This window comes from Corvus brachyrhynchos, unplaced genomic scaffold (genome assembly GCF_000691975.1).
Source record: "Corvus brachyrhynchos isolate BGI_N302 unplaced genomic scaffold, ASM69197v1 scaffold200, whole genome shotgun sequence".
Lineage (NCBI taxonomy): Eukaryota > Metazoa > Chordata > Aves > Passeriformes > Corvidae > Corvus > Corvus brachyrhynchos.
The window spans coordinates 6,943,144-6,970,217 of NW_008236184.1; the positions used below are offsets into that span (position 1 = coordinate 6,943,144).

A 27,074-nucleotide genomic window follows, 5' to 3' on the forward strand; every position below is an offset into this window, starting at 1 on the left:
CGTGACGGCACCGCGCGTCACTACGGGACTGCAAATCCCAGCTGGCATCGCGCCGCACCGCGTTCCTCGTGAACCCGCTCCCCATGCGGGGCATCATGGGAAGTGTAATCTCAGCAGTGAATGGTTGCGTGGGCGCCGTGTGGCATTATGGGGAATGTAGTGTGCGGCCGTAGCGACACCGAACTCTCTCGGTCTGCCTTCGGCACACCGTCCAGGTGTGTGCATTCCCGGTGATTCCTTTAATTCCTCTTTCCGAATACGACATAAGATGAATATTTCCCTTTGATCACAGATTTTTTTTTTTTTTTAAAGCCTTTAGCGAAAAGATCAGGCTGAGACGGGAGCAGAGAGACTTCATGCAAACTGAATCGATTTGGGGAGCGAATAGAAAATGATGCCCCGTGTCGTGGGATGATCTTCAAGCAGCGAAGAGCATTCTATAAATATACATTATCCAATGAGGTGTATCCTTTAGGATATCTTACAGACAACGCACCTATAACTGCAGGTAACTATAGGTCTGTCTCAGCTCACCTTCAACTCCTATTTATTACATACCAATTAAACGGGGCTAATTGACTCCACCTCTTCATTAGAGGAATGACTCAGTAACACCTGTCGCTCTCCTTAATTAACCTGAGCTGCCCTGGAGCGAAGAAGTTCCCCGAGAACCTGCGGTCCATCCCTGGAAGTGTTCAAGGCCAGGTTAGACGGGACTTGGAGGAAGCTGGTCTAGTAGACGGCGTCCCTGACCGTGGGGGGAGGTGGAACAAAATGAACCTTAAAACAACCCTTCTAAAGCAAATTATCCCATTAATTAACACTGGGGTCACGTGACTTCCGCCTCGGTAACGATGGCGCCTGTACCGCTCACTTCCGCCTCGGTAGCTATGGCGGCGGAGCTGTTTCCGCCCACGCCCCGCCCAGGGGTCACGTGGGCTGCGCGGGCGCAGCACCCGGAAGTGGCGGCCAGCGGGTGCCCCCGGCTGGGCGCGCGGGGCGGGGGGAGGAAGCGGGAGAGCGCTGGCGGCCGTGGTGCTCCTGGTTCTGTTCCTGTTCCTCGTCCCCGGGCCCTGCCATCCGGTGAGCGCCCAACAGTGATGGGAAGGCGAGAGTCGTCGCTGTGGAGACGGGCCTGCCCCTGTTGTCAGCGCCCCGCTCCGTGGAGGGAGCTCTGAGGGGCCGGGTGGGCGCTGAGGCGAGCGGGGTGGTCTCTGCTCCTTCGGGACAGTGCCACCACTGGAAAGGCTGCGCCGGAAGAGTTGGGGGACTGTGCGGGGCGGGGGATGTCTTTTGGGGTCTGGAGCGGGGTCGTTGCGACCCCTGAGGGAGGGAAGGGAGAGGGTTGGGATGCGGCCCAGCAGGGAGCCCAAAACCCCGCCTTGGGGCTCCATTTACTGGGGGTCTTTCAGGGGAAGGGGCTGCCTCAGCTTGTGCTACAGAGGGGAAAGCCTGAGCTGAGGGTGCTGAGTTGGCTTTTGTCCCCTTCTCCCTACAAAGCTGTGGAGCCAAATGTGGTTGAAGAGGGGGGTGGAGCAGGGGCTGGGGCCGGTGGGCAGCGTGGGGCAGGGTTGGTGGAAGCAGCGCTGAGAGATAGGGGAAGGTGCTGCTGCCATATCCCAGTTATCCATAAGTCTTCTTTCTCATTGTCTTTTTAAATCAATAATGAATGGAATATGTCATTAGTGTAGTGGAATAACTCACAAAGAGACTATTACCAAGTGCTCTGAGCACATCCATAGGTGATTCTTCCAGAGGAATTGTTTCTAAGAGCTTAAAGTTCTTCAGGTTGTTTGGTTTTACTAAAAATGAAGCTTGGGCGTTTAGAGGCTGATCATGACCAGCGTCAGGCTCTTTGTGGTCTGAGTTACCTTCAGTAGCTGAATCCCTGTTTTGAGTTCATGGTTCAGCTTCTCTGTGGCTGGAAAGCACATGTAGTTGTTAATATGAGTATTTGTGTGTACAAATTGAATGCTGCATTTCTGTGCAATGGAGAAAAGAAACCCATTTCAGTAACAGGACATTCTCTAATCCAAGAGAAGTTTCCTCTTGCCTGGACTGGTGATCAGATGCTCCTTTGGAAGAAAGTTGGTGGAAATCAGCCCAGGTGTTAGTGGCCAATGGCTCACTTCCGTGAGTGGTAACAGGTGAACTGGGAAGTTCAAAATTTGGGTTTCAGATGGACTCTAAACCTGCTGTGCTACCAGACAAGGTGCAGGGACAGAACAAAGTTCACTTGCATCGTACCCTTTCCTTACCTACTGTAATCACACAGCTCTGTGCTCCCAAACCACAGCAATTAGCTTAAGGGTGCTGAAAGACTGAGGTGGCAGAAGCAGCAAGATGATCACAGTGGGAAGAGGTTGCCAACCCTCTCTGGCAACCAGAGTGAACAGCAGGAAAAAATCTCCCTCTCCGGCGCCTCTGTGTCTGTGTGGGGCCCTGACCGTGGCTTGTGCTTCTTGGCCCTGCCAGTGCAACAGTCCAAGATAATGTGTGTTTTAAGGCATTTCCTGTGATTTGTTTGTCACAATTTTGTCACACTGTCGTTTGCTGAAGAGCTTTTAGAAAGCCATTGATGTGTGGTTATGGAAAGGAATTACTCTGAACCGCGGTTTCCTTGCTCCAATGGCTGCTGTCCCCCAGTCCAGGAAGGCATCCTTGCACCTGCTCTGCTTTGCAGGTTGTTGGAATAGATATTTTTTACTTTTTCTGTAATTTTACTTGCTGCCAGACTTTGATAGAGAGCAGAATAGTTAGTGCAAGCACCAAAGTGAAGCCACACAAATTTGAACCAATGGCCACACAGCTGAACATCCCACCTCAAACCTTTGAACATGGAAGGTGTAGCACATGCTCTGTGGAAGGTGTGTGTTTGTCATGCAATTTACAAAGTACTTTCCCTTTAAAAATTCGTATTTTTTGCACTTGGAAGATGGCAAATGAAGACTGAAAGATGAGGAAATTGTAACTAACTGTTAATCCAGCTGTAACCCTATAAACTGGTTAAGCTGCCCACCGGCAGCTCTCCTGTAGGGACAAATGAATTGGAGTGACTCACAGAACACAACGAGGTCTTATTTTATGAAGAATTAAGAAACAAAACCTATTGATTTAGACTTGGCAACTGTTAAGTAACAAGAGCAAAAGTTTCTTTGTTTTTCTATGCTCAGTGCTGTGTGTGAATGCATGAAAATAATCTCCCAAAGCAGCTGGCTTTCAGGGTGAAGCTATTGAGTCTGCAAACTTCAGAAGTGTTTGATGCCATTTGTTGTAAAAATGGAAGCTAATGGTCTCTTGCTGCTTAAAAAAAAAAAAAAAAAAAAAATTAAATTTGTTAAATCTTGGAGTTACCTCAGTGTTTATTACTAATTAATGGAGTATTATAAGATACTCATTATGTATGTTTGGGCATTCTGGCTGGGGAGTGAATTAGTGGCATTCCTTTGTGAACTCAATTCTGAATCAATTTGTCCTGTATTAATGGTGTGCTTCAAGTTTCTTCATTGGTAACTCCTGACGAGTCTGCTTCTGTGCGGATAGAATTAAAACTTCCAGGATTTTCTGTAAATTAAGCCTTGGATCAGGTGATGTTCCTGATGTGCTTTGGGACTCGTTTGGGTCAGTTATACTTAGATGGAAAAACATGACCTGAATACTGAGTAGGTTCATGAAATAACATCTGTGGTGTGAACTCCTGAGTGAATTGTATGAATATTTATTAACTATAAACTTGGAGTGCCTTATCAATTTAGAACAAACCAAGAACATGCTTTAGGTTTTAAAGCCACTTACAGCCTGCAACACAATTGACTTTCTCTGCAGCTGTCACAAGGGAATGCTGCTACAGAGGCATCATCATTTCATAATTAGGTTGGTGCAGTAAGGCAGTCACGTGACTGCCTCTTGGGAGAATAATTGCATGGTTTGATGAAAACAGAGCAAAAGTGAACTTGGTGTGAGTCAGAGGTAGTGCCATCAACTGATAAGAGCAAATCACCCTGCACTGCTTTATTTACATGGCACAGCTTTCAAGAGCTGCCCACGGTCAGGTCAAACTGTGGTATTGATTTCTCATTCTCTCTCTTTTTCAGGCTGACCCAAACTGATTTTTTTCTAAACATCATGGGAGAGATTAAAGTCTCTCCTGACTATAACTGGTTCAGAAGCACAGTTCCTCTTAAAAAGGTATGTACATCTTGTGAGTGAAATATCTCCTGTTTTTTTAGGGGGAGAGACTAAGTGTGGTTAATGCAGAGCAGTTGTGGCTGTGCTTCTGACCTGTTTTATCTCCTGAACTGTTGTCCCACATGTCATGTGAGTGCATGAAAGCACATCCTTCATCTTCACATGCTTCTTGGAAGTCACTTCTGCCTGTGGTGGGGAGCAGAGACTCGCAGCTGTGAGCCATGGCAGCTGTACCTGCTATCCTGGTGCCAGCCATGCTTGAGGAGGGGGCTCCAAGGGAGTGGTGTGTGCTGGGCATCACATGTGTGGCTTCTCAGAGCTGCCTCTGTGCACTGGACTGAGCTGCCAGAGCCACCTCCACTGTTCCTGCCCATTGTCCTCAGGCCAAAGCAATGTCCAAAGGCAACTTCCCAGCAGTCAGGCAGCATGCAGGGTCCTGAGAATGGGAATATCCTTAACCACGGTGCAAAAACTCACACAGTTTCTTCTGCTTAATCACAGTGACAAACCACTTTCTCCTCTTGCTTGGATTTCCCCACTTCCTTTCACTGAGCCACAGGAGAATGTTTGAAGTGTGCAGGGTTCCAGCCTGCGCTCTCTACCTGCCGAGTGGCAGAGGGCATGCAGTGCAGTAGTAGTATGTAACTCCTGACTCAATAAAGCACTCATGTACCTTTTGCAGGTCAGGCTTGCTGGGGCTCTGGTTACAGAGTGACCTGCAGCAGCCCAGACTCCTGCCAGACAGAGGGACAGCCCTGTCTTTACACCTTGCTGCTGCAAGCACAGTCACTGCTGTGGCTGCACAGGCTGAGCAGTCAGTGTCCTGTCTAGCCTGGGATGTGTTATAGTTTGGTTTTGGGCTAAGCTGACTTTGGTGTGGTTCCCTTATCTGGATGACTTTGTGGGCTGCAGAAACACCTTTAGGGAAGAGCTGTAGGATTCTTACTAATTTTTTGCCAGTTTGTGTCTTCTGTAGATGAGAAAGATGTATTGCTGTTGACTCCACATGCTCTGTCAAGGCTGTGGCTGTCCATCTGCTGGGTCTGTTTGTGCCACACTGTTGCCTTCAGGCAGTGCCTCACTGGGTCAGGGGCCAGCATTTCAGCAGAAAGATATGTGGGTGCTCTGAGGCTCTGCTTTGTGTGATGCAAGATGGTGAATGGAAGGAGCTGGAGGTTGTGGTTCCAAGGGAACGTGGTGCTGCTGCAGCTCAGTGTCAGCAGCCGCTGCCTTCAGCTACTGCCAGTGCTCAGGGTTTCGTAACTGGGGATGTGTGTAAACTGAAGCTGATAGTGACCTGGTGACCTTCAGAGCTGGGAATGCCTTACCCTCTTGAGTGCTTCTATCAGCTCAAAAGACAAATGATGTCACAGTGGTGAATGTGGGGTATGAAGAAGGTAGAAATAAGCAAACTAGTCCTGGTTATTGGAGAGAGAATTAAAAAACAAAAACCCAATTTGAAAATGTAATTAATCTCTGAAGCAGTCTTTGGGAATACATTTGCCTGCATTATCCCTCCAGAAGTGCAAAGCATGTGCAGTACAGAGGAAGGAATAACTGGCCTTGGTTATCGCAGTCAGGTCAACCTAAGGAAGCAGAGCCAGAGCAGTTTGTTTGAGAATGTGCTAAGATGTTTCTCCTGACAGGCACAGGAAATGCTCAGCTGCATCCTCCTTCCTGCCCTGGTCAGATATAGGAAGTGCAGCACAGAAAATAACACTTTTTAACCGAGTCTCCTGCTTTGCCTGTGTGCCTCCATTTGCATACACCACTCACTGTCTTATCTGAGTCCTTCCTAAAAGTTTTCATCAAGGGACACCCTGGCCCTGGTAAAAAGTTCTGCTCTTTGTTTTGAGGCAGTGCAGATTTTACCTTTTATGTGAACTGTAGCTGATCTTGATTGATCAACCAGAAGAAGAAGGTTGGTGACCTCCCAAGTCAGCAGTTAACCACACTGCTGCCTACACAGCTCGGGAGCTGGAGTTAAACTGTCCAGCATGTGGCCAGAAATCAACTAGAACAAGTGCTTAAACCATTGATTCACTGTCTGGGCTTGAGGAAAGAAACCTTATCTCTCAGCCTCTGCTTTCTTGGTGTGGACTAACTTTGGTGGTGTTATTTCAAAGAATATGGTCTGCCTTTGGAAATACTCCTAAAGGTAAACTTGGTAGTAGCCACCCTGAATGGACCCAACATTACTGATGGAATGACAGCTGAGAACAGCAAAGCCTGGAGCCCAGGGGTCGTGTGCAAGGAGTTATTTTGGCGGGGATTGGGAAGGCTTTTGTACAAAGTTTATGTTTAAATGGTTTCACTGGTCTGGAAGCTCTGGTATGCAATCTGTCTTTTTTTTATAGAGACTTTAGAAACAACGTTATCATGTGGTTCCTCACATGCTCCCAGAGCCTGAAATACTGGCTTTATTAGGAGCAGATTTGTTAGTCAAGCAAATCTGATTTGTGATACACTATTCTCCTCTGATTGCTGAGAAGCTTAACTGCTGGGTTGGAAAAGCAAATTGTGCTTGTGTATTACTGTTCAAAAAGCTATAAAATCTCAATACAGAGGAGATGATTTCTGGCTGCTTGACTCAGGCTTTCCCCAGAGGTTTGTGTTTGTTGGTCTCGTACAAGATGAAGCTTCTGCTGGCTTGTGGAGTTGAAAGAACATCTGGAATACAGAAGACAGCTTCTGGTAGAACAGGCCCTGTCAAAACAAGTCAGGCTTTTTTTCTGCTAGAAAAGAAGACACAATTCTTGCACTTTTGAAGATACCAATTATGCTAGGACCTGTAGTACTGTATGAGGAGCTGCTCATAAAGGATAGCACCTCGTGTGTGAATAATCCCCCTCAGCCAGCCGTGTCCTGGGCAATCCAGATGCTCCTGAGATACTGCCAGTGGTGGAAGCATTTTTCCCTCCAGGTCAACCTTGCAGTGCTGCCCTGGGAGTTGTGTGTGTCTCTGTTTCTGTAAGTGTTTCAGATCAATAATTTGTGGTGATAGCTGCTTAATTCTGTAGGCCTGCATGGATCCAGACTGGAAACATCTGTCCGTGGATGCAAATATCAATGGTTGTTTTAAAAAGCTGTCCCTGGGGCAGTGCTGGCTCTTCCAGCCTCCAGCTGCTGCTCTTGGTACCCTGAACTGACCTCCTGTGTCTCTCCTGAGTATGGTGGCTCCTTTCCTGAGGTGCAGTTCATTATCCAGCTTGTCAGGATGCACAAAATATTCTGTCTGATGGTGCGTGGCCACAATTCTATTCCAGCTGTATCCATATTGTCATTCCAGTTAGAAAACAGCCTGAAAGCTATTGTGAAGAAGAGTAAAAGAAGGTCTTGAGTATTATAACATTTGCTAGATGTTGGAAATTTCTAGAAGCAATCCTGGAAGCTGGCTGAAGAACCTCACTTGTCTTGTGTTTGCTCTCCCCTCTGTGCCTCTCTTTCCAGATAATAGTAGACGATGACGACAGTAAAGTCTGGTCATTGTATGATGCAGGACCAAGGAGCATTCGCTGCCCACTCATATTTCTCCCTCCTGTGAGTGGAACTGCAGATGTGTTTTTCCAGCAAATTCTGGCACTGACTGGATGGGGCTACAGAGTTATTGCTGTGAGTATTCTCAGTCCTGTGTCAACGGTGGTGTACTTGTGCTTGTTGCTCTCATTAGAGGTTGGATAATGAACTTCTTAGTTTTGACTTAAAGAATCCACCAAAAAACTTTGTGCTAAGTTGCACTACAGAGTAGTGAGCACGTGGATCCAGACTGGAATCTGCTATATGTCCACAGCAGCATTTACCCAAAACCTTGTGCATGCATAGTGTTAACTTCTCAGCCTACTTTTCCTCTTGTGTGTCCTGGACACAAGTACTTTTTGCCTCCATCTGCATCCTTGTTAGCCCTGAGGCGAAGACATGAATTAGTTCAAGGTTTCCATGTTTTCCTTAGGGATGGTGGTTCTCAGCCTATGTAATAGCTGCAGATGCTATGTCACTCCTTAAATCCTACCAGCCTGCTCTTCTGGGGCTTCTCAGCTCCTGAGCTGAAGTGGTTGATTTGTACAATACATTAAACAGCCTGGCTTTAGGAGTACCCCTGTCTCTTGCAGCAGTCAATGATTTCTCTATCTGTTACATGGTACAAAATCGCTGAAGAACCATTCCAGCCTCCCCTCCCACTGATCCCAGAGTGAGGCAATGCTGCACTTTCCCCAGCAAACTCTTCTCTGTGGCACTTTGTGTGTTTTTGTGTAACTGAGGGGGAGGCGTTTGCACCCTCAGGCTCTGGGGACCTTGAAGAGGAACTTCATGATACAGCTTGCTGTCTTGAAATCATTATTGTGAGAACTGGTACAACTTTGAAGCAGATTGATCTCAGCCAGTCTTTTCTAACTTTGTACTATTTTAGTTGCAGTATCCAGTGTACTGGGATCACCTGGAGTTCTGTGATGGATTCAGGAAACTCTTAGACCATCTTCAGCTAGATAAAGTGAGTGCTCAGAGATGGGGAAGTGTACGAATTGTTGCAATAAAAACCTGATGTTTGAAAGTCTCATTTAAGAGCCAGCGTAAAAAATAGGATACAAAAGTGCAGCCTATAAAGAGGCTGTGTTGCAATTTCACATTTGAAACTAGTTTATTTTTGAAGGTCAATGCCCTTGGGAATTGTCATACTTGCCCTAAATTCAGCTGCTATTCCAGGCCTATAAAATTGTATGGGTTAACTTCAGTTTTTGTGAGATCCTGTGGAACTTATCCTTCCTAACTCACATAGTACAGAACACCGCAGTCAAGTCTCTTGGACTGGAATAGCTATGGAGAACAAAGTGAAATGTTCGAGTTTTTTCTTAAGCTTGATGAACACAAAGAAATTTGTACTGTGTATCTGTGGGAAACATTTCCTACTGTTAGTATTCATCACATTTATATTGCACATAAAACCAGGAGATGAATGGAACAGTGATTCTTTGAAAATATGGGTTATGAGGACAAGGTAAACTTGAATGACCTATTTTTGTAATGAAGCACTGTGCTCAGAGGTCACATTTCATCATCTGTTTTTTTTTTTTCCCCCTTGCATTAGGTTCACCTTTTTGGAGCTTCTCTGGGAGGCTTTCTGGCTCAAAAGTTTGCTGAATACACACACAAATCTCCCAGAGTCCAATCTCTTATCTTGTGTAATGCCTTTAGTGACACTTCTATTTTCAATCAGACGTGGACAGCAAACAGGTAAAGAAGACTAAGACAAGAAAGCAGACTCACAGCATTAATTCTTCTGCAATGAAATGTCACACTGATTAGTTGGATATGTGTCTAACCTGATTCCAGCCTAGGGGAGGGAGGTGTGGGATGGAATACTTGTGACTTTTAAAGGCACACCACAAGAAGAATGGAAATGTTAACAATTGAGAGTGTGGAATTAGACAAATTGTTCTGTGATCCTCTGTGGATGTGTGGTCAGATTTAAGAACTCTGCCTGCTGTCAAACAAAACCATTTAGAGCAAGAAGAGTGTTTGTTGTTTGCCATGTTTAAAATATACTCTTGCCATGTAAAACTAAAAGCTGCTCAGAGCATTTCAAGCATCAAGCTGCCAGGTTTTCCATCTCTGTGCTTTTGAAGTTCTTCAAGGATTTCATCTGAGGTTAAAGCACAAAGTCTGTGCAAGGAAAGGGAGCGTTTACAACGCAGCGTCTTGATGTTGAGTCCTTGGTGCTTGAAGATATTGTTACATCTTATTTCTGTTTTAGCTTTTGGCTGATGCCTGCTTTTATGCTGAAAAAGATTGTCCTTGGGAATTTCGCATCTGGTCCTCTAGATCCTGAAATGGCTGATGGGATTGATTTCATGGTGGACAGGGTAGGTAGCTGTGTGCTCTGATGGTTGTGGTTTCACTGTAGATTTACTGAGTGGGAGGTTGTAGATATTTCTTCTGCTTTTCTCATTCACTGACCCAGGAGGGAGGAATGAGAAGTGGCTCTTTACCAGGTGTTGACTGTCACAGCCCCAGCAGTTTAACTGATACACTGACCCTCTACCTTAGTTGTGTTCGTGTAGTTCAAGAGAGGGAGTTAAGGAACTGAGGTGGAAGAGAAGAAAGTTTTGGGATAGATCTGTACGCCATGCTCTGGGAGCAGGAACAACTAATGGAACGTGGTTTAAGCATTTGTCTCATGCAGAGTAATACTAAATTGGAATTATAACCTTCATCCCTTTGAAACGATCTTCTCTTTGGCTGTATTGTTAATATTGCATTAACTTCCTGCAGTGAAATATGTTGTTAATTGGTCTTTCTCTCTACTGCAAGCTGGAGAGCCTGGGCCAGAGCGAGCTGGCCTCAAGACTCACCCTCAACTGCCAGAACTCCTATGTAGAACCTCACAAAATCCGAGACATCCCTGTAACCATTATGGATGTAAGTGAATCTGAATTTTTTAATTAAACAGTATTTCCTTCCCTTGGCCATGATACTCAGTTAGCAACTTAGCAAGCATTTGCAGCATGTGCCTTCCTGTTTAGGGAAGCCTTCTGCTGACTGGCAGCGCTGTGCCTCTTCAGTGCTACATTGTGAATTGGATATTCTGTGCAGTAACACAGCCATATGTTTCAGTATCACAGTATTGGATTTCTAGCTGTCGATGCCCAGGTTTGCTTGTTTTCTGTTTCATTAACACCATTCCACAACGAAGCTGAGGGTCTCTTCTAGAAGCAGCATGCAGCCAGTCTGATGTAACAACAAAATCGGAGGTTCAGAGCTCACTGCTGGGACTTGTTCCGTAGGTGTTCGACCAAAGTGCGCTCTCGACGGAAGCAAAAGAAGAAATGTATAAGCTTTACCCTAATGCCAGAAGAGCTCACCTCAAAACAGGAGGCAACTTCCCCTACCTCTGCAGGAGTGCTGAGGTCAACCTGTACATTCAAGTGAGTTCCTGAATTCAATCTGTGAACATGTTTAGCCACAACAGCAGAAGGCAGCTCCTGTTCTGAACTTTTGTTTAACTTCCCTGAGTCTGTGTGCTCTCTGCTGCTGATACCAAAGGGCAGGCTGGGAGCAGCTGTGTCCATGCTAGGCCAGCTTTGGGGGTTTTCTGTCTCTGAACTCTTGTACTCCAGAGCCATGGTTTCACCCTCACAAAAGTTACTGAGAAGGAATGCTTCTCTTTTACCAAAATGCTGTGCTCCTACACCTGTTTCTGTGTTATTTCCCATGTCCAACAGATCCATTTGCTGCAGTTCCATGGTACTCGGTATGCAGCCATCGATCCCTCCATGGTCAGTGCAGAAGAGCTGGAAGTCCAAAAGATCAGCCTTCACACCAGCAATGAGCAAGAAGGGCAGTAGGCTTGGGAGTGCCAGTGAAACAGAGGCATTGGTTTGGTGGTCTTCCTGTGTACAGTCAACTGTTCCCACTCTGCCTTTTCCCTTGTGTTAGCCGATTATCACTGTGTGATTCCAACACGATCAACAGTCAGTAAACTACCCGTGGACAGCAACCTCCAGCAGTGTAATGGGAAAGATCTGTTTAATTTTTATTCTTTGGATTCAAGGAAGTATCTTTGGAGACTACTCTTTTAAAAATAAAGACATTTTTTCTACCAAAGTCTTCACTATATCATGTTCTTAAGCAGAACGGTATTTCTTTTTATATTTTTCACCCGGCTGTATATATTACCACATGCAGATTGTGTACTTAAAAGCTGACATATATTTTTGTTGAATATTTGATTTAAAAGATGTTTAAGTGTCAATGTTGCCATCACTTATTTGCTTCGTACATTGTGTTGTAAGTTAGTTTGTTTCTATTTGAAATAAAGCATTTGAATTTTTAACTTTCTTGCTGCTTAAAAATGGTTTTCAATAAAACCTCACTTTCAGCAAGTGTCTCTTGTTTTGACTCCAAGAAAACAGCAGCCAAAGCTCACTGCAGTCCTGGTTTGCCTCTATAGTCACCTCTGGAACTGAAGAAAACCACCACCACCTGCTTGAATTCCTCTCAAGCTTTAACTATAAAGTCGTACTGGTTTAGCTATAAGTAAGAATGCTGTAATGTTTTTTTAATAAATTTGACAAGATAGAACTTGTAACTTTAAAGTGTAAAATCTAGATTTATTGAAATACAGACATTATTTTCCCCATGAGATGCTGTAAAAAAAAAATACGAAGGATTTCATGACAAATTGGTATGTAAAGAAATCATCTTTGTGAGAGGCTGTGTAGATAACTAATCTCTTGAAAAGATGGTTTGAAAAGGTTAGAGTCACCTATTTGATTTATATACAGTACACATTAATGTACATTTATTAATGGTATGTGTTAATGTTCTTCTCAAACTTTTTGTGAAGAGTTAAAGCATTGAAGATCACAACCCCTAAGGTTCTAAAAGGACCAAATTGTAGCTTTGATTTTGCTTAAGTTCTCCTCTTATGGTGGGAATTTATGGACACACCCTAAGACATGAGTGACAGATACCCCCCACAGATCAGGTTAAGTAAAGAACATTCCTGAAAACAAAGGCTTTGCCCACATTAACTTAAAAAGTTGACAAGTAAAAACTTATATATAAAAATGTGCTGTAGACAAGTTACAGTAAAGCTCTAATATTTCCTGATGCAGTATGACAAGTGAGGCTCACTCACCAAATTCTCATTACAGTACCCAGACCGTAGGAAATTGCTGATAAAGATCTCCCTTCTGTGTAGAGCCATTTTTGACCATGAGCATTTGTTTTACCCTTGTCATTTCCTGTCCAGAAGGCTGCAGCAGTGCCAGCTCTATGTGACAAGAAGCCCTTAGGTTGCATCTGCCTTCTCTCAGCAGCAGAGAAGTGTTTCTCCTGTAGCTGAGACCCACTGAGGATGCTCCTGGTGTTACATTGCTGTGCACTTCCGTGGAGAGGTGGAGTCTGCGTTTGCTTTTTTCCGGATACTTTCTGTAAGAGAGAATGATCTACTGCACAGAGATATAAAGCCATGGCAGGATGTGTTCATTTATCAGAGAAAGAGGTTACATGTAATGGAAGCAAGGGGGCAGGGCAGGTGCTTTCAGCTCGTGTGAATTGGCTTCACTGAAGTTTTCCTTTGTGTATGTTACCTAAGCACAGAATTTGGTAAATTGATTCAAATAATGCTCAGTATGCATTATTTGAAGGAAGACAAAAGCATTACCTGCTAAATCTCTTCTCCCGATCCCCACCAGGCCTTCATACAGTCCCTTGATTGGATTTTCTCCTGCAGTGATCACACCATGGAGCCAGATCAGCAGCATTCTGTGGCCGTGTTCCCTGTAGCTTTTAGCGCCTGGCAGGATCAAACCACAGATGAAATCCTGCACTCTGATCAGAGCAGATTTCTGCACTGGTGGGTTTGCACACCCCTCCCTCCTCTTTGGATTTTACTAGGAGGCTGTAAAGCATGGTTTTAATTCCTGGTTGTGATGTGATTGCTGGATTTGTCTGAAACTTAATGGAGTGGCTATTGTTGCACAACCTTTCATGGCAATACAGTTTCTACCTTCAGAGCACAGCTTGGCCCCTTGCTCATATCATCCAAACTACAGAGTCCTTACAACAGCCAAACTAGCAGTGATCTGCTTCTGACTCTCAGACCCTGCTTCTGCTAATGTAATTCTTAAATTCTAAAGAATTCACTTCATGCCTTCTTGTTTCTTTGAAGAAAGAAGTAAAACCAGCAAGTTTCTTCTTCTATAGAATAGGCCTGGTAAGTGTCTCATAAGCAAAGAACCACTAATTCCCCTGTTTGAATGTTTTATTCCTAGATAAATTACACTGTGTAGCTAGTTCCACATTCAGTAAAACCAGAATTTTTAACCTAATCTTTTGGTTGCTTCAAATAAACCAACTGGTTTTCTTCATGCTTTGCTCTTACTGCAGCTTTATCTGCTAGAAACAAAGTCCAAAGGAAGAATGGAAAATACCTGAGAAGTTTTTTTATACCTGTCCATTGTTGCTCAATGGCCCTAATGTGGTCATCTGTGAATTTCCAGTAATGTGCCAGCTTCTTCCATTCCCCAGGTTTGAGGTACTTAGTGGCTAATCTCCACATGACTGAGCGAATGTGCTGTGTTTCTAGCCTGTGATCCTGCTTAAAGGTCAAGTGCTTTGCCACCCACGAGCTGGAGTCGCTGTTCAGGTTCCCCTGAAAAGCCAGAACAGGGGGTTCAGTCGGGTGCTGCAGCAGTGCCTGTGGATCTGCAGCCTCCCCCATTCACAGCTCTGTGGTCCCTGCGAGTTCCTTCTGGCACAGCTCATTTTTAAATTCTCTTTATTCTCATTTCACTCTGTGCTAATCAGGGTTAAAACTCCGGTAATGGCCACTTCGCTGTGGAACTCCATTCGGATCACAATTTGCATTTCTACACTGCCTTTTATCTGGGGTTTGGTGCAGAATCATTTAATTAAATCTCCTGCTTCCCTGCAACATCAGCTTGTACTCACAGCCCTTACATGCCAGGCTGCAAAGAGACTGAACAACATTTCCTTGGGCTGCATGGGAAGCCAATGCAAGGGCCTGATACGAAGAGCTTTAGTCCTGAAGCTGCACCTGAGCTACAGGCACATGCCTCCTTTTCTTCCTTTTCTTCCCCCTCTAGAGCACCAGTATGGGAAAATGCCCAAAATCTTAACATGCAAGGAGTATGACATTTGGCTGTACTTTCAGCTCACTCTGCTCAGCTTGGTTTGGGCACAGCCTTGGGGTAGGCAGGGTTTCAGAGGGGAGACTGGGGCTAAGAGGCTGCACTTTGTGGGAGAAGTTGGTTTTATGACTCCAACAGGAGCCATCTCCTCCCACTGCTGAAAAACTCCCAAAATCCCATTTGGTGAACTCAGGCCAAACATTTTCCTGCTCAGTCCTTCAGTTTCTCCTTCTGGGAAAAGGAACTAATTCTATCCCTTTGGGAGCAGCTGTTAAAACAACTTTTGGAAACCCCCATTCCCATCAGTACAACTTGGGATTTCTAACAGAGGCCTTTTGAAATAAGGAAAGCCTTAAGTAGATGCTGTTGGCATGGCGCGGACTTCTGTTTTTCTTAAGTAAGGGGATGAAAATAGAGGTCAGTCACGGGATGTCCTGTATTTCTTTTCCTTTGACAGCTGGTATGTGGAGTCTCAGTGGAGAGGAGAAAGCACAGGGGCCGTTGTGTAAGCTGCTCACCTTCTCCCATTTGTAAAATCGATCGGCTTTGATAATCATGTCCACCAAGTTGATGTGATTGCCTCGGGCAGCGACATCCAGAGATGTTTTCCCTTGCTGAAATCAGAAAGGGAAAATGAGCTGGAAAAGACTTTGCACCTTAGGAGGTACAATCTCCACGCCCACCCAGCATCTGCAGCAGCAGGCACATGGACTATTGAGTAATGCATCCAGCCAGGACCTATTCTCCACCTGTCAACACCTCAGATGTGAGCTGGTGTCAAGCTCCTGTGTTCAGGGCATGGGGAGTGGTTTTCCAGGCCCTGCAACATCTCCTCTGTTGCTACAAGGGATCTGCCTGTTTTGCAGAAGGCACTGGAAAAGCTTCCTGCCACCCACCAACATGAGAGCAGCCATCAGAGGACCAGCTCAGCTCTGCAATCCAAGGTATTTTATAGCCTTTTGCACAGCAGGTTTGCTGACACATGAAACCAAAGTGATTTATACAACCTCATTAACTTTATAGGCTCCAGATACACATGATTAGAAATGGTCTCCTGGGAGAAGCACAGGCTGATGGGACTATGAAAATGTGACTATGTTCCTTTCATGAATATGATTTTGGATTGGGCAGGGGGAGATTTGTATTTCTATCTAAAATCAGAAGGCAGAAAAGAACAAGCTTTGAAAGTTGTATGAAGGAAAGCAAGCCACCCCAGGCACCAGGCATACCACGAAGAACAGTTCTAGGCTCAGATGTGAGCAGAAACCCAAATGGATACAGAAAAGCATGAATGTGTCTGTCCCCTGTGCTGAGTGTCACTGCGGTTCCACAAAGTGCTGGAAGGTGGCAAACATTCACCATAGCTGAAGGCCAGTTCAGCTGGGTGGCTTCAGGTCTGCACTTGCTCTAACCCACTGCAAATGGCAAACACTGTTTTAATCTCTGCCCAAGGCCCTCCAGCATTTTCTGGGTACACACTACATTTTCAGGCCACCTGCAATTCGTTCTGTTGATTTTATTAGATGGCAAAAGCCCCAGAATTGTGCCAGATCTATACCAAACAGATCCTTTCAACCCATTAGAACATGTGTGCTGTAATTTTTGAGGTATATTACTCATCATTATTTGAGGAAATCTTTGATATTACTGTTCATGATAGTACAAGTAGAAGGAACTAGAACAACTTTGAGAAGGAAAGCATTGTTCATTGTGTGAACTATTTTCTACCTGTCTAAGAACCAGTCACTTCTTTCCTGGAAAACACATCATAATAACCTACTCAGCTGTGTTTTAAGGCCTTATCCCTGGAAATATCTGGATTTTAATATTACTAGCCTTCCTTGAAAATTATGAAAACCACTGGGAGAGACCATCTATGTATATTTTCCCTCCATACTTCCACAGCACCTGCTTCACCTATGGAGACCTTTACCTTGTCTGTTAGCTTCAGATTAACTCCTGCAATGAGAATCATCTCAGCAATGTCCTGCCTGCCGTGCTCCGCAGCAATGTGGAGTGAGGTCTGCTGCCTCTGCAGAAGGAAGGAGAAAGGACTACACTTCAGAGAAGGACGAGTGTGAGGCTGGAAGGCTGGAAAACTACCAGAAGGAACCTTGGGACTGTTTACTGGAAACTAGTAAAATCAAACATAAAATGTGTAAATTTTACGGCGTCATCAGGAGAGAACATAGCTACAAGTATGAACATTAACCAAAACAAGCTAAACAAAGGCTCTCATTCAGAAAATTACAATTTGGTGAGACAACCAGCTACCTCCAGGCTTGCCTCCTATTCTCAGCCCTCCAAACATTTTGCAGAATATCTTCCTGCTTGAAATTTCTCCTACCTGTTTCCAGCAAGGAGGAGAGAGCCTGACTATGCAATGTTGCAGGGGACACAGCACAGCTCTCAAGTTGGATGCTATCAAGTGACTACTTCACTGAAACACTCAGAATTGGTTCACAGGTGTCACATTTCCTAAGCTGCGCTTCCAGAACCACATTTTAAAGTGCTCCTCTTTAATCCTGTCCCCAAGGTGATAAAATCTCCCATGAAACTGGTTCACATTTCAAAGACAAAGAACAGGAGCTGCAGTCTTACATTATCTGGAATGTCAAGGTCACACTCTGCACTGATGAAGAGCTTCAACATGGCTGGGAAGTTCTGCAGGACTGCAATATGTGTTGCTGATGCATTTTGCTGTGGAAAGAAGATCCTGCACTTAGGGAGAGCTTAGCTCATAGCACTGAAAGGACCTGCTGCACCCAGCATGTCCTATTCTATCACAGCTGCCAGTCTGCACTGGGGGATGACGGGGATACTGCAGCACTAATCCTCCCACAGTTGCTTCGTGCTCTTGAGCAGCTCCACAAACTGGTTTTACCTTTTTGTTGGTGGTGAGAGCATAGAGAGGGACTCACATGATTGAGAGCATCCACGTGGATTCCTGCGTCCAGGAGGAGCCTGGCTATCTCCTCATAGCCATGAAGTGCTGCATAATGAAGGCAGCTCATCTTTTTCTGAGAGGCAAGTCAGAAGAGTGGAGTGTTAGTCAGGGACTCACCCCAGCGGCTGCAGTTGTTACAGACTATCCACAGAGAGCTCCCTGCTCCCTCCTGCAAGAATCCTATGGCTCTGCACTGACAAATTCAAGGAGATTGTCTCCAGCCAAACCAGTCCCAGGGAGCTTCACCTGCCTCTTTGTACAAAACCACATTTACCTTCCTCTAACTCCCTGTGCTATTCCTGACTGCAGGGTTCCACATGACCTCTCTCTATAATGGGTGACCTGGGAAGCGACAGGTCTGGGCATAAATCCACAAAGTAGGGTTTGGGAATGGAATCACCTCCATGGAGCTAACCTGGGTTTGGGCATTGACATCAGCACCTGCTTCCACGAGCAGCTTCACACAGCGGCTGTGTCCCCCCTCAGCAGCCAGGTGCAGAGCCGTGAGTCCCTCCTGCACAAGGCAAGAAAGGACACAAGCAGCATTTCTGTAGACAAGGCTGAGACAGAGCGGCAGAATGAGTCAGACTCTACCCCATCTTCTGAATCCATGACACGTTACAGTACCAGTTCTGAGGGCCAGGGATCTCCAGTTGATTGTTAGGAAAATAGAGGACACAATTATCTGCTGTGGACATACCAGAGTACTGTTCTGTCCCAAATGTCATTGGCTGTGGGCCACAAGACAGTCACTGTGTTCACCCTCTTTCCTCCCCTCCAGCCTCTCAAGAAAGGATTTCACACAGACAGTAAAGACAAATCATTTTCCTGGAATAGCCCAGAGACAAAACTAGAAACCTGTGACCCTCAGTCACTGGTTCTCCCTTCTGAGGGTTGCAGCTCATTTCATTACGAGAACAGAAGCAAGCAGAATTCCTAAGTGATTTAATCTAGTTTTATTATTGCTCTTTGCACAAAGGGCAGCTCATGTGGGGGTAGACAGATGTACCAGTTACCACAGAAGGTGGCTCCCCCTTTCCTTCAGATCTTAATTACAATCGAATACACTTTCAAAGACAGTAACCAAGTAAGACTAAAAAAAATGCAGATAAACTTAATTGGGAATGTGCCCTGGAATAAGTAACAGTGATACTAAGCCAATATTTGCTATCTAAATCATTAACTGTGTTCCAGCCATATAATTTTCCAGAGCGGATCTGTTAAAAGGGAGATCTCAAACAGAAGGTCCATATGTTCAGTAACTAAGTCAATATTAAAGCATGGTGAAGTTTAGTTTAAAACACACTCAATAACCATTTAGGCACTTGAATGTACAAGGGTCAGGGAGAGAAAGGGAGATTAAATGGAGTGATAAGGTAGGTGAGCAGATACAGCAGGAAGAGAATGCAACACTTTAAAGCTGGAAATTGGTCCAAGACGGATGTCGCCTTTCACTGACACTCTGCAAGTGTGACCTGCATTTACCCATGTAGGCTTTAGATAAAATCAGCTATTTTCTAGAGCTTTCCTGTCAATACTGACTCTTCAGCCTGATGACTGTGGCAGGAGAGTATTTCTAGGAAGGAAAAGGGCAAAACTGATGTGGTTTTGATTTAATTTAAATGTACTTACCAAGTTTTTTTCATCAAGGTCCACTCCAACATCTATAATCTTCTCCAGCACAGAGAAGTGTCCATTTTTAGCAGCTAAATGCAATGCTGTATTTTCTTCCTGAAAGTAAACATTACTTTATAAATATATGTCTCACAGGACTGAGTGTTCATATGCCACAACCTTGCACAGAGTATATCCAGTGTGGCTGAAAGGGAGGTTGTAACCAGTAGCACAAATCTGAAGCAATCTTCCTATAGTTGCAGCAGTGAGGGAAGAAGCCCAGCTACCTTAAACTGGAGCATGGTCCACCAGGCTTGCTGTGTGTCCTGCCAGAAAAGTCCTGGAGAGTAAATCATGAACTGAACAAGAAAATGGCTTGAAGAGGATAGGGAAGAAAAGCCCTGACATATCACAGCCATAGTTACAACTGTAGACAAGTTGCTGGCATGAGCCTCATTTGCTATCCTGTTCCTGGGTTTTCACATCCCCTAAATCCTTGGACTTCACCTCCCTTGCACATGGTTTTGTGCCTGTACCTTGTCTTTGGCACTGTGAGAACAACCCAGCTGAATGAGGAACTCCACCACCTCCAGCTGCCCGTACTCTGCGGCCAGGTGAAACGCTGTCCTGTCCATCTTTGAAAGGAAACAGAGAAACACAGTCCAAAAGGCTCAGAAAGCACAAGATCAGATCATCTGCTGCAAGAAGCCTGACCAGAGCCAAAATCCCCATAATCCCTAAGCTCACTCTGCAGGAAGGCTTCTGGGAGTAGTGTTGTCTGACTCTGATTCTCTTCCCAAGACCAAGTGCAACACTCCTACTAAGCTCAGCAAAGCAAGACCAGACCTCATGAAACAAAGCCATGAAGAGCCTTCCTACCTTGTCTGTCTCATCCACACACACATCCTCCAAGTCCTGTATGATGAACTCCATGACCTGGATGTGTCCCCTCTGAGCTGCACAGTGGAGCAAGTTCATGCCATGCTGGAGAGGAGATAAAGGCCTGCTCGTATTACAAGTCCAAGACTGTGGGGCAGTCAGTCTCTTTTGACAACCTGTTCCACTTAGCAAAGACCCATTTCATCCCTCCCTACACCTCTAGGGCTAAACCTCCCTGTGCTGCAGAAAGCAAGTTATGACTGAAATATTAATGCTCTTTTTCCCAGCCAAGGTCTGTTTTAGAATACGCAGACTGCTGTTTACAGAATCCATTTCCCATTTCTGTAACACCTTCCCCATCAGCACTGCACAAACATGAGGTGAGGAAGCTGTGTGCATCTCTAGAACTCAAATTATTCCACCTGTTTTAGGGATAAGTCAGAGTGCAGATGGCAGTCCCCAAAGTAGGTGCTGTTACACACGACTGAACTCACAGGTATGCCTTTCTCTGTCCCCCAACACTGTCTAGAGCCAAGTGATGCATTCACATGGGGAGACTCTCACCCTATTGACACAGCTAATCTTGGCCCCAGCACTGATGAGGATATGCAGGACTTGGAGGTGACCAAACCAGGCAGACAGGAGAAGAGCATTCATTCCAAACTGGGCAAAAAGAAGAGAGATACTTACAGTTAAACTACAGCCACCACCATCCCCATCCTGGAGGGAAGCTGTTCCCTTAGCTTAATGAAGTTTCCCAAATCTTTTTGTTTCTCACTGGTATATTTTTAGCTGCACTTTCTCCAAGTATTATTATTCCTATCACAGATATTCACAGCAGCTGAGCAGAGACCTGCCTCTTGGCAGCTACTACATATTTAATGGTGTGTGTTAGCCTGGCTGTATGGGGGAGAGAAAACTTGTTGGCTGTCACTGTCATCCCACAAGCCCCATCAACACAGCCAGAAGAAGCCAAGCATCCCCATGGTCTATGGAAAACTTCACAGATTCTACCAGCCTATTCCAAGTCACTGTACATGCAAGGAAAAGACCAAAATACAGAGCACAGACACGTGCAAACAAGGCTTGCTCCAGCCCCTTGCTCAGCAGGTGCAGTGTGCCACCCTGTGCCACCCACCCAGGGCTAAAGTGCAGTCTGTAACTGCTGGCCTAGCACCCAGTCCCTGGCGCTGCCCCAACACTGAACACATCTGCAGCACATGCAAGGGTCGCCTTTGTACACTGTCTTCGTCATCCACAGGGACATCGTGATCCAGGAGCAGTCGCACAGCATCCACGTTCCCTGCTCCTGCAGCCCAGTGCAGGGCAGTCCGGTCCGTCTGGAAGGTAAGGACAGAGACAGAGAAGGCTGATGTATGTGAAGTGTGTGTATCCACCAGCCCTTCTGAAGGCCGAAATATCCTTGGCCATCTATGGAGCCAGAATTTCTCGCACTGTGCAGGGTTTTCTTTGGATGCAGTCCTGGTTTTCTTTGGACACAGCCCACTGTCTCTGCTCTCCTGTCAGGCAGACAGGTGTTAGTCACCTTCTACTCAGGAACTGCAGTTCTGGACTATAATGACAGCACAGAGTGAAGAACATTGCTGACCATAAATGGAGAAACTGAAACACTAGGGATGGATGCAATCCTGTATTTCTACTAGTCAACAAAGAAAGACCTGCACCAGAAACAGAGTTTCTTATAGCCTCGCTGTACAGCAATAGCAAAATCAAAGCCTTTCATGGTAATCATGTCTATCTGGCACTTGCAGCTTTCCAGTGTGGCCAGGATGATAGTGCTGGGGGTCTCACTGTGTTGTGAAAACTGCTTGGTTGCCACAGGCCCTATTTGGCACTGGGTGTTGTATTTTAAAGCTTTGACAAATGAAGCAGTTAATGAGAAGAGCAGTGCTAAGGAGCTGCAGTTCTGAAACATGCCCTCAGCACTTCTGCAGCTTAGAGGTGGAAAAACCCAGGACTTACATTGTTTTTGGCTTTGATGTCAACTCCTCTCCTGATGAGTTCCTCCATCCTGGCTGTATCATTTCGCTTCGCTGCATCATGGAACTCCTTCTCTGACTGAAGCACTGCAGCAGAGCAGAAGAATGAGCATTAAAATAGTGCTGGTAAGGAGCATGGGGCAGCATGCCCCAACAAACCTCCCCTTCATCTCACTGGGCCCTGTGGCTTCAGGGAAGGATGACTGCAGAAAGATTCTTCCAGCAAGAATCCCAGCCCGACAGATGTTGGCATGTTTGCTGGATTTATCTTCTTCCACTGTCTCTCCTTCCCTGAGTACCCCTGTGCCGCATCAGTGCTCTTCCAGTCCTACCCACTTCTCTTCTAATTCAGTGTCTTTCTCTGCATGGATTTGCTCCAGCTGCAAAACCTTTTGATCCATGAGGTCCATATCCTCTGGGCACCCTCTGAGGCCCAGAGTCAGCGTGAAGGCTCTGAGAGATGACACAGACCCTTTCTTCCTTCACCTTTCATCCTTCCACCTACATCCCACTGCTCTACAAGGAGGCCTTTACACATGGTCCCCCTCCAGGCAACCTGAAGCAGCCAAGCAGCACAAAACTGCCAGCCCAGACTGTGATTAGTGTTGCATCTCTTAATAAACCATGGCAGTTCTGCACATAATTTACCATGACTGGCAGTATTTGTCCTGCATAGTTAGGCACGATTTAAGAGTGTTTACTCTCCATGCTGGGCCTTGCCCCAGCAATCTTCTCCTTGATCGAATAAACCTTCCTGCCAAGAAACAAGAGCAAGGCTGTGACTGCCATGGCCCGACAGGGAGGCTCTAAAGGCTTTTGGCAAGGCTGGTGTCAGTGCTTGTTGCACTCAGTCTCTGTCCTAGCGTTTTTGGGGAATTCTTTCATGAAGTTCTTGAGTCAGACCCTTGGCCTGTCACGTCCCACTGGAGAGCTGGCCCAGAGGCTTTGCTCTCCTCTACACTTCTACAGAGCTCAGGCTGCAAGTTGAGGACCTCAATGCAACTTCGTTTTGTTTCAACATATCGACTAAATACTAACCACATGCCATGTGAAAGGCATCAAAACATATTATTGTTCCCATTCCACCACACTGAAGGAGATAAACAGGAGACTTGCTGCCTAAATAGCACTATTAATCCCTTCAGAGGGCACAGAAGAAAGGCATCCCTACTGTGGACTCTTAAAGCAACAGAGGTATAATCTCATCCTCCAATTTCCATTCCCCTTGCCTTCAAAAAAAACTTCATCTCAAGAAAAGCACAAATAACACAAATCTTAATGCTAGACAGGATCATTCAATAGTGTGTTTATCCACTTAACACCAGACATCGTCATCTGAGAGTGTGTATTCAAGAGTGCTGGACCTGCTGCTACAATGAAGGCAGTAGGATTTGGACACTGATTTCTGCAGAAACAGGATTTCCTGTACTGTATATTAAGACTCTGTTATCACCTGGTCAAGTGTGTTAACAGGATTGCATTTCATCCCGCATGGACCCTTCATTTGAGAGGAAATATCAGGAGAACTTGTGAAAAACATACTGAGTTTTTGTTAATTATTAACATCAGCGGCTACACACATACCACCTCCTTGTAAATGCTTATCTCCGTCCAGTGGAGTAAATCTTATGTTTCATTAAGCAAATGCTTCTGCCCCTGCTCTCCAGGTGACAGAAATGTGTTGTTACATTTTATGGTCACACAAAGTATCATTTTCAAGAGATGCCAAACCACCTTATTTATTCTCTGCACTGCCTGTGAAGATGCAGTAACAAACATGGCATTGCTAAGGCTGTAGAAGCCACAATTTATTTCTTTTCAGCAACACATGAGTACCAGTTTGATGGTCTGAGTTTCCTATTTAAGATCCACAGCGGCTCTGTAAGTGTAAATGCACCCCTCATCATGGCATCCACCTGTCCAACATTTCAGTGGATATTTAGCAGTTTTCCTTCTCTTTCAAACTCAGGTTCCAGGGTATTTCATAGCTTGTGTTACTGAAGAGGCATTCACTTACCTCAAACAGCATGGAAAACATTTTAAATTATTTACCCTCAGTGCAATGTACCAACTCACAGGCAGTTTATTATGCAAGAGATGTAGAAAAGCAGCAAAGGAGGTGAAAGACATGCAAAGAAACGTGCAAAAACCATCCACTGAGCTCTAACTGGGGCTGCAGGACACAAAGACAACCTGGGATGGGGACGGGGGAACCAAGAGGGCCAAAACCCCCAAGTGCGGGATACCAGAGTTACGTGCAGCATCTCAGCGGTACAGGATGCTCCGGGGCAACAGCAGTCTTGATTCACTGGTAGGTTTATACACCTGCTTTGTTTCCGAGCGGATTTTCACGTGTCCGGTTATTCTTTAGAGCATCCCGGCTCTGCCCCTCAGTCCCGCCGGCGCTCACCCGCCCCCGCCACACGAATCGCCCCTCACGGCGCTGCGCCCCGCTCCCCGCTGGGGCAGCCCCCGCCTCGGCCCCACGCACTCACGGGTGTCGCCTTCCGACGCCAAGTCGTCCCCCATGTCGCGACACAGCGGGCTCAGCGCGCCACAGGGTGGGCTGAGGCGCGTTCCCGCCGCCTCAGGGCGGGCTGACAGGCGCGTCCCCGCCTCCTCGCAGGTCACCCCGCCGCCGCAGAGCTGCTCCTTTGCTGCTCTTTAAAGCAAAATATCATGAACCAAGCCCGCTTTCCGACAAACACGATGTTTTCGGGCCGTTTGGGAAGGACTTGAGCGGGGGCATGCAGCCGCCGCCATTTCGGCCTGGTGCCGCTCTTCACCTCAGCGCGGCTCTGCTGAGTGCTGCTGCTTCGAGGTGGTGGGTGGTTTAATTTAAAATTAATTTAACTCTGTTTCCAAAGCAACTGGGGAGGAGAGGGATTTCTAATCAGTAGGAAATACGGGGAGGAGAGGGGTTGGGCTTTTTTCCGCTGAAAGCAGGGCTCATGGGTTGATGTTTCCAGGGAATGAGGTGCCCTTGTTACCACACGTCCCTCAGCAGGTGCAGGAGGGGGCAAAAGGGCTTTTCCTTCAGAGTTTTAGTGAATTCTCCAGTTGCAGCGCCTGGGCTGGTTTTGTCTTTTATTTTCTTCTCCATTTTGATAGTATGATAAGGAAGAAACCAGGCTGAGCTGAGGTTGGGGGGAGCATCACATCTGTTTCTGTGGGTTTCCACCCCCCCCCCACCCCCAGCCCCATCTCTCCACCCTGGAATCCTTCATCCAGCTCTGGGACTCCCCAGCGTAAGAAGGATGTGGGGCAGCTGGAGCGAGTCCAGAGGAGGCCACAGAAATGTTCCAAGGGTTGGAGCACCTCTGCTCTGGAGCCAGACTGGGAGAGCTGGGGTTGTTCAGCCTGGAGAAGAAAAGGCTCCAGGGAGACCTTAGAGCCACCCTTGCCTAAAGGGGTGCCAAAAGAGCTGGAGAGGGACTTTAGACAAGGGCCTGAAAGGACAGAACAAATGGGAATGACTGCCCACTGACAGAGGGCAGGGTTAGATGGGATTTAGGAAGAAATTCTTCCTTGTGAGGGTGGTGAGGCCCTGGCACGGGTTTCCCAGAGAAGCTGGGGCTACCCCATTCCTGGAAGCATCCAAGGCCAGGTTGGATGGAGCTTGGAGCACCCTGGGATAGTGGAAGGTGTCCCTGGCCATGGAAGGTGGTGGAACTGGATTATCCTTAAGGTCCCTTCCAGCCCAGACCATTCTGTGATTGTTTGCTGCTGGTCTCAGGATAGGAGAGGTGACATCAGGTTTGTATGCCCTCTGCAGACCGTGCTGGCCCACAGATGGGGGCCTTGTCAGGACTCCCTGGAGAAGTCTCTCTGTACCGCTGATATTGGCTGTGAGCTCACTCTGATGCCTGTCACCACATGAGGGTGCCAGTGCTGTTCACCTGCCACGATTTCCTGCTCTAGCAATAAACTCCAAGGTGCAGATGGGGCTGTTCCCTGGGCTCAGGACAATTTTGGGGTACATCCCTATCTCAGGGATACTTGTGTGGGTCTGTGTTGCTCCTGTGAGAGAGCGTGGGGCATTTGGTGTGGTGCGAGGTGGGGGGGAGGCAGGCAGTGTCCTGGGGGTATGCAGAGATGCAGAGACCCTCTGCTTCTCCAGACATGTCCCTCTGTGGGCACAGCATACCAGAAATGTCTTCAGGGCAGGTAGACGGTGGTTTCCATTTCAATGAAATCCATCACCGAGGGATTCAGCAGCCAAGTGCTTGCTGATGCAGTTGAGCTACCACTACCACGGCTTGGCTTGTCCAGCTGTGAAATGGGGAGGTGGACCCTAAGCTCTTGGGCAAACACAGAATGTGTGGGGGTTTATAGATAGCTGCTGCTCTCAGAGATTTGGATTTGTGTTTTGTTTGCCTTTTATTCAAACTGAAGTAAAAAAAAAAGACAATCTCTCTGGTAGGAAAAGTGAACATAAGGTCTGTCTGGATAAAGGGGAAGCCCTTCTTTTGTACAATATCTTAGCGGGTGGAGCATCTTCCCCGAGGAAAGGGGAAAGCTGGGTTTGATCCTTGTTTCTGCCGGAGGGGAGGTGCAAACCTCAGGCCACACAAGACCCCAGAGAGCACCGTAAACAACAGGCTGCAAGCATGTCTGGTGCGAAGAGTTTTTCTTGCTCTTTCCTGTTATTTTAAATAATTAATGACTTGATGGAGCAGGGAGTGGAGAAGGCAGGTGTCCCGTCTCCCTGGAGAGCAGTCTGTGCACCCGGCAAGACAGAGTCTTGCTCTTTCGCGATGAATATTTAAGTGTCTTCAGACAAACAGGAACGGC

General features: G+C 46.3%; 2 protein-coding genes across 9 annotated transcripts; one reads left to right on the forward strand and one right to left on the reverse strand.

Moving 5' to 3' along the window:
• Window positions 1–134: 134 nt before the first annotated feature.
• Window positions 135–12,061, forward strand: SPG21 (spastic paraplegia 21 (autosomal recessive, Mast syndrome)). Of its 2 annotated transcripts, XM_017736487.1 has the most exons (10): window positions 135–215; window positions 313–508; window positions 4,095–4,188; window positions 7,639–7,800; window positions 8,597–8,677; window positions 9,272–9,417; window positions 9,938–10,046; window positions 10,495–10,602; window positions 10,968–11,108; window positions 11,406–12,021. In XM_017736487.1, the coding sequence occupies exons 3-10, from the start codon at window positions 4,126–4,128 to the stop codon at window positions 11,526–11,528; spliced, it is 933 nt and encodes a 310-aa protein (XP_017591976.1). In that variant the 5' UTR covers window positions 135–215; window positions 313–508; window positions 4,095–4,125; the 3' UTR covers window positions 11,529–12,021. The 2 variants fall into 2 exon arrangements, with proteins under 2 accessions (XP_017591976.1, XP_008635847.1); XM_008637625.2 differs by lacking the exons at window positions 135–215; window positions 313–508 and adding an exon at window positions 955–1,083 and having other exon boundaries at window positions 11,406–12,061.
• Window positions 12,062–12,265: 204 nt separating this feature from the next.
• On the reverse strand, window positions 12,266–25,122 carry ANKDD1A (ankyrin repeat and death domain containing 1A). Of its 7 annotated transcripts, none has more exons than XM_017736454.1 (15): window positions 24,776–25,122; window positions 22,264–22,367; window positions 21,501–21,620; window positions 20,845–20,943; window positions 20,281–20,385; window positions 19,938–20,036; window positions 19,420–19,518; window positions 18,203–18,301; window positions 17,762–17,860; window positions 17,442–17,540; window positions 16,774–16,872; window positions 15,359–15,454; window positions 14,140–14,341; window positions 13,352–13,414; window positions 12,960–13,116 (listed from the first exon to the last, which is right to left on the reverse strand). In XM_017736454.1, the coding sequence occupies exons 1-15, from the start codon at window positions 24,807–24,809 to the stop codon at window positions 13,055–13,057; spliced, it is 1,479 nt and encodes a 492-aa protein (XP_017591943.1). In that variant the 5' UTR covers window positions 24,810–25,122; the 3' UTR covers window positions 12,960–13,054. The 7 variants fall into 7 exon arrangements, with proteins under 7 accessions (XP_017591963.1, XP_017591943.1, XP_008635875.1 ...); XM_008637653.2 differs by having other exon boundaries at window positions 13,352–13,483; window positions 21,522–21,620; window positions 24,776–25,121; XM_017736447.1 differs by having other exon boundaries at window positions 13,352–13,483; window positions 24,776–25,121.
• Window positions 25,123–27,074: the final 1,952 nt, after the last annotated feature.